Below are 7142 nucleotides of genomic sequence, written 5' to 3'. Positions count from 1 at the left end.
ATACTAATTAAATGTATTTGTCATTTTTAAACAAATAAGTTATATTGACTGGTATGAACATTTTCATGCTGTGAAAAATCTAAAGCCATGACCTCTGGCCATGTGGTAAGACACAGGGGTCATTGTAGGTATGAAGGATATCTCAGCATTTCATTCTCCATTTGTACAGACTGGAAAGTTCTTTAATGTTAAAAAGCCCTCAGTGTCAGAATGTGCCAGATTTCTGGATTTTATATTTCTGTCGGTACTCATTGTGAGGGACTCAAGAACAAAGCACTTCCTGGAATGAGATGTCTACCTGCATAGTTGATATCTGGTCTCACTTCCAGCAGCAAGAGTGAATTATTTCAACTTACAACCTCAATCTGCATTTTCAGCTACACAAGATATCCACCACATTTATCTACAGGCCATTATGGAAGGGTGTTATGCATGAAACATGAAGCAGATTGGTGAACGGTCGGCTCAGCCCATCAGTGAAATGATTCATGATTGGCCGCTGTGGCTTTTATAGGCTCTGCTGTCATGAGTGAATCGCTTCATTCTGAGTGAAAATGACTTTCTGTCTCTGACTGGCACCCAGACCACTGAGAGAAAATGGTGTTATGGGTGAAAGATGGTGAGATAGGTGAAGGCTTTATTGCTGGTCTGGGAGGATGTGGTTGAGGGAAAAAAAAAAACAGATCTTTTGTGGAGGCTTTTCAGGGTTCTAAGATGCATCATCAATATGTAAACTATTCCAAACTGTTTGCAGTTCTTCTACTCTTGAGAATTGAACAGGTTAGCGATAGCTGAGAGGTATTACATTTTATCCAATGTCTCATTAACAGTTGAAGTTTTAGACGATAAGAATATTTCGTTTTTATAGTATATGAAAGTTTTTTATGATCCATTGGTTCTAACTCTGATTTCTCTGGAGAAGAGTCAGTTCATTCAAGTCATGTCTGCTTGGCAGTTGTTTTTAGTAGTACTTATTCAGCAAGCCTGTAGTGTGTGTGTGTGTGTGTGTGTGTGTGTGTGTGTGTGTGTGTGTGTGTGTGCTTTTGTGCTTTTGTGTGTGCTAATGGTGTGTATTTGTGTGTTTCTCTCCCACAGGTGAAGTGTTGTAAGTACTGGCCTGATGACACTGAGGTGTACAGGGACATGAAGGTGACTCTGATTGAGACGCAGCTCTTGTCTGAGTACGTCATCAGGACCTTGGCTGTTGAGAAGGTGAGCTCATCGAGGAGAAAAACAGTCTTAGTGGTTAAGGGTCATCATTCAGCATGATCACTCACCAGAGAGAAAAACAACACTGGTGATGGAAGGCATCCATTTAAATGTGTGCACTTACTGCTGTGATGAAGAGCCTCCATGTTTACAGCACAGTGAGACTGGGTCTGAGATTTAGAGATGGAAAGTTAGCACAATGCCGTGGAGTATATTTAGGTAATATATCATATTTTGCTGTTGTTGTTGTTGTGTGTGTATCTGGTACGTGTATATGCTTCTGTGTGTACTTATTTTTAGGTGTGTGTTCACCCACAGAGGGGAGCTCATGAGATTCGGGAGATCCATCTGTTCCACTTCACGGGGTGGCCGGACCATGGTGTTCCCTACCACGCCACTGGGCTGCTGGGCTTCGTCCGGCGGGTGAAGGCCAAGAACCATGCCAACGCTGGCCCCATGGTGGTGCACTGCAGGTGGGTCACTTCACAAACACACTCCCCACTCCTCTCTCCTCCTTCCTGAAGACACATGTTACCCTCCCCCAAACCCTTGCTGCATAATGCTTTTTGAATGATTACCTTCTGTGTTTGTACCATTGTAGTTTAAGTAGATCTCTAAGCATTCGTATTTTAGACCAGACCAGGGCCCTGCCAGATCTATGTAGAACAGAATGATGGCGTCAAAAGAATGAAAACGAAGAGTCCTGTTACAAGGACAAATAAAGAAAAGAGTCTACCTCTTCTAGCTATCCTCGTACTAGTATGACACACACACACACACACACACACGCGCGCGCGCACGCACACACGTGCACGCACACACACGCACGTACACACACACCAGAGTCAGAAATGGCTTGAGGCAGCCTATTTTCTCATTTCTTCTCTGCTCGGTTGGGGTGGGGGGTCTCTAACCTCGTGTGGGACGTAGGCAAGCCCCCCCCCCCCCATCTAGCCTCAGTCTCTCTGGCCTCTTGGAGGTGTCATGTCCATGGGGGGGCTAAGTGACCCCAATTAGGAGTGAGGTTATGCCTGGCAGCCACTCCCTAGGATGGAGATGTCACCAAGCAACGATCACCATGACGCCCACACTAGAGAGGGACTGCTCTATAAAACTCTCGCCCACGTTGAAAGGTCAACACAGAGCAGCTGCAGGGGGTTTCCTCTGTGTGCGTGTGTGTGTGTGTGTGTGTGTGTGTGTGTGTGTGTGCGTGTGTGTGTGTGTGTGTGTGTGAAGTTTTGTCTAATTATGATTTATCATAATTGTTTCATGATCATTTTTGTGGTTACTATATGAATCCGGTCACCTTCATGTTCATGAAACATTTATGTGTGCATTCAGTGCATAAGTCATTCAGCAGACATGCATTTGTAATGAGAGTCATATGACAGTCATACACACATGACATGTAAAGATGAGAGGATTATTAATAGACTATTCATAGCCAATCATCTCCTGTCTCTACGTCTTTTTTTATGTGGATATTCTAATGTGGCTATAGTTCCTCCTTTGGTGAGGTATTTCTACCAAAGCTGCACTGATGTGAGAACCCTAGCTCTACGATCAGCTATACCAGGACTATTGAGCTCATACACAGATCTGTGAATGCAAAGACTGGCAGCCATATTGTGAGGGAGTGTAGTAGTAGTGCCATTAAAGTGTGTGTGAATTGTTCCCAGTCATTTTTCATAATTCATTGTTTCTGATTGCAATATGAATCCAGTTACAATCTTCTTCATTAAACATTTACGTAGGCTTTTCAAATGTAAGTCCTTCAACAAACATTCATTTTTAATGGGAGTCATATGACACTGACATTATATGTAAAGAAAGATAATATAGTTTTGGACTATTCATAGCCAATCATTTCTGGCAGCCATATTGTGGGGGTGGTATGTGATTGAGGGACTCTATGACTGCCTCAATCTATGTGAACATTCACAGTGTCCTCATATTTGAGGAGAGTAATGTGGCATTAAAGTGCCAGTACTGTCTGTCTGACTACCTGTCTGTCTGACTATGAACTGTCTGACTCTGAACTGTTTTCGAGGAGAGTAAAGTGCCAATACTGTTTGTGTGTTTTTGCAGCCACTAGCAGTTCAGTACAGCAGCACTGTGTTCCAGAATCAGCTGCTGACTGGCCACTACCAGAGTTTAGGGACTGGAAACTGTCTGACTCAAGACTAACTGAATTTGAACTGTCTGGCTTTAACCTGTGGGACTTAAACTATCTGACTTTAACCTGTGGGACTTTAACTAGTGTAAATTGACTGTCTTAGTGTAAATTGTCTGGAGACTCGAGACTGTCTCACTCTAGACTCACTTATTTATGGAGGTGACACCTCAGCCAGGTGGCAAGCAGGTTTTTAGGAATAATTCATGACTAAATAAAAAAGCTACATAATGTATGAGGTGTTATATGATGTGTATTAGGGTTATGGATAGGTATTTAAACATGCCATATCCCTCACACATTTACACAGCTTAACACAGGTGAATGGGGTGTGTTATGTTTTGCATAAATAAACCACAAATTAACACTTTTTGTCGACTTACCAAGTATCATTGGACATTTCACTGATAAGTCTGCAGGACTGAGTGGAAATATTCCAATCAGGAGATGGCTGGCAATTACATTCCGTCTTAGTCTGTGTTGTGATTGGTCTATCTGCAGTGCGGGGGCGGGCCGGACTGGCTGCTTCGTTGTGATTGACATCATGCTGGATATGGCGGAGAGAGAGGGCGTGGTCGACATCTACAACTGTGTGAGAGAGCTACGATCACGGCGCATCAACATGGTACAGACAGAGGTATGAGCACACACACATTGACATGCATACACAGCACATGTTCACACACTCACTCTCACAAACACAGAAATGATGATGTGGGCATCAACAGCAGAGGAAATCAAGCTGATGTGTCACAACACACCATTTCACCCCATATCCTAATATCATCATGCCGTGTGTTTGTTTGTGAGAGAGATAGAGAGAGAGAGAGTGAGAATGAGACCCCATGCAGGGATAATTTAACAGGATCTGTTGACTCTTTTAAGAGTCTCCCAATATATACATACACAATCAAACTAACCCATCACACACACACACACACACACACACACACACACACACACACACACACACACACACACACACACACACACACACACACACACACACACACACACACACACACACACACACACACACACACACACACACACACACACACACACACACACACACACCATCTGGGTGCTGTGCTACTCACACTCAACGCACCATTTCCCTGTAATTCCACTGAATCACAAGCACCATTGGACTTAATGGGCAAATGTTTCATAGATGACATGCAGAGCATGACTGGACCAACCAGGGACCTCATATTGCAGCTACCCCTCAGGTTCAGTCACCTTCAAAGTGTACGTGTGTGCATAGCTATGTATCTGTGTGTGTGTGTGTGTGTGTGTGTGAGAGAGAGAGAGAGAGAGAGAGAGAGAGAGTATATGTATGTGAATGTGTTTCAGTGAGACATACACATGAATGGATAAGGGTGTCTGACACTCCTTGTGAGGCTTTCTGTGTTTGAGTGTGTGTTACTGTGTGTATGTGTTTGTGTGTGTGTGTGTGTGTGTGTGTGTGCAAGCCAGCTTTCTCGGCTGTGTTTGCCTCAGGGGTGTTTGGTCACGTTGGCGTTGACCTGCCTTGTTGGCATCGCCCTGTGGCTGTTGATTACCTTTTCATGGGCACATGGATCTATCAGAGGGATTTACATGTTGACATCACAAGCAGTGTTTTTTTTTTTTTTGCTTGAGTACTTGTTTAACAGAAAGGGTAAGAGGTATCGTTAGTCTTTTTTTGTCACCCTCTTCTGAGCTGACCGGACACCTACTCTAGATCTACGGAATAAAATAATGAGAAAGAAATTGAAGTGAAAAGTTTTTTCATGCTCCTCAAATTTGCACTCGACTTGTTTTGCGTTTGGACAAACAATTTTGTGGACTATGAAAATGATATGTTTTATTCTAACTTGGTTAGAATGCTCTAAGAATGCTCTTGGCAAAATGTTCTGTTCCCTAAGAGAAACATAAGAAAACATTGGTAAATCACCGAAATCAATGGGGGTACTAACAAAATAAGAACAAATCATGGATGCAAACAAAATAATAGGAAATATGTTCATCTATTGCTTCCTGCATGAGGCCAGTGTTTGTGTTAAGTGAGAATGTGTACACTAGTGTGTGTGTGAATTTGATTGTGAAAGGCATGTGCATATGACTGTGTGTGTGTGTGTGTGTGTGTGCGTGTGAGCGTGCGTGCGTGTGTGTGTGAAACCCAGCTCTCTCGACTGTGTTTGCCTCAGAGGTGTTTGGTCGCGTTGGCATCAGCTTCACCCCTGTGGCTGTTGATTACCTTTTCATGGGCAGATGGATCTGTCAGAGGAAATGACATCACAGGCCGTTTGTTTTCCACAGACACGGTGGCAGGTGATCCCCATTAGCAGAAAACCAGTTAGGTGCAGGAATTATTTTACTCGTTTTTTCACTTGCATACTATTTTAGCTGCTTGGAGTAGAAAGGGACATTGAATATTGTATGTCTCAATGATTTTCTTTCGCTTTTCTTCTCTTTTTTGAGTGCTGAACACCTACTATAGATCTAAGTGATAAAATCATTAGTAATAAATTGAAGTGAAAAGCATAGCTGCTATCTTACGTCACACACAAACACTAGTCTGAGAATAAAACCAGTGACCCCTACACTAAAGATGTTTTAGTCAGACGTGACAGGGAAATGTCCTCTCAGAATGTCACTTCAGAAGTGATTTCCATCAGGCACTGAATGTGCTCCACTTCACTGCTCTCGTGGGGGGTGGATGTGAGGTTCGGGTCTTCGGGACCACGTCAGCCCCTCCCACGCCACACTGTGATGGGGGCACAGAGAAACCTGAATTACTCATGATAATTAGGAGACGCTATTGCACGCCAAAAGGAAATCCCACTCACGCTCCTCAGGTGTTGATGACGGCACCAGCTGTGGCATGAAGGAAGTGTTACAAGTTGGAGAGTTTTACATCCCAGTCTGAGGGAGTGAGGAGGGGTAGGAGGAGGTGTTCTGGTGAGAGGAGAGGAGGGGTATGAGGAGGTGGTGTTTTGATGAGAGCGAGTGGAAGGATGACTTGTGTGTCTAATGTACCTCTTGATCGTCAATCTGTAATCTGTGATTGACTATGTTGGGTACCCACATATAAAGTGACTCTAAAACAGATCCAGTCCAAATTTGAATCAGATGTCTGTGTTCAGTCAGCTTGATTTGACTGACACTTACACCAACACCAAACCTGAGCAGATCTAAATGTCAGTGTGGAGTAATGTATCAGAGAATAAGAGTGGATTATTATAGAGTGATAAACCGAACAGTATGTTAGGCTACTGCATGCTTTACTGAGGGTGCTGTTTGTCCCTTCTCAGGAGCAGTACGTCTTCATCCACGACGCCATCCTGGAGGCGTGCCTCTGCGGTGACACCACCATTCCAGCCAATCAGCTGCGCTCCATCTACTACGAGATGAACCGATTGGACCCCCAAACCAACTCCAGTCAGATCAAGGAGGAGTTCAGGGTGAGCATGCAGTGGGGGTCAAAGATCACAGAGTGGAAAAGAAAAAAAGGCCTTTCAGAAAGTCCGATACATTATTATTGAGTCTGGTTTATATCATCTGTTTATTCCAATAAAACAATAAAAAGTTTTGGGTGTTAAATGAACCGACTTATGTACCCCTCACCCCACATTGGCTAGATGACCCATTGTACTCTACCAAACCCATCTCAACTGGGTGGCCCATCTTTATCTACCACACCCATCTCTGCAGGCTTATCCATGCCTTCTCTACTCTTTTCTGATGTTCTGTGTGGGTTCTGGTGTGTTCCCTC

At 43.7% G+C, this 7142-nt stretch overlaps 1 protein-coding gene across 15 annotated transcripts in view; it reads left to right on the top strand.

Annotated features, from left to right (window-relative positions):
* LOC105889427 (receptor-type tyrosine-protein phosphatase mu-like) overlaps nt 1–7142 on the top strand; it is a 133536-nt gene that overhangs the window by 117722 nt on the left and 8672 nt on the right. For 9 of the 15 annotated variants that reach the window (XM_031559840.2, XM_042702992.1, XM_042702990.1 and 6 more), the window contains 4 exons: nt 1096–1212; nt 1510–1682; nt 3884–4019; nt 6682–6831. In XM_031559840.2, coding sequence (XP_031415700.1) covers nt 1096–1212; nt 1510–1682; nt 3884–4019; nt 6682–6831 — 576 coding nt within the window. The remainder of the gene's footprint in view (nt 1–1095; nt 1213–1509; nt 1683–3883; nt 4020–6681; nt 6832–7142) is intronic. The other 6 variants (XM_031559846.2, XM_031559845.2, XM_031559851.2 and 3 more) reach the window with 1 other exon arrangement.

The sequence above is a fragment of the Clupea harengus genome, chromosome 22, assembly GCF_900700415.2.
Source record: "Clupea harengus chromosome 22, Ch_v2.0.2, whole genome shotgun sequence".
Lineage (NCBI taxonomy): Eukaryota > Metazoa > Chordata > Actinopteri > Clupeiformes > Clupeidae > Clupea > Clupea harengus.
Note: the sequence above shows the minus strand (reverse complement) of the source record. Positions and strands in the feature narration are given on the sequence as shown.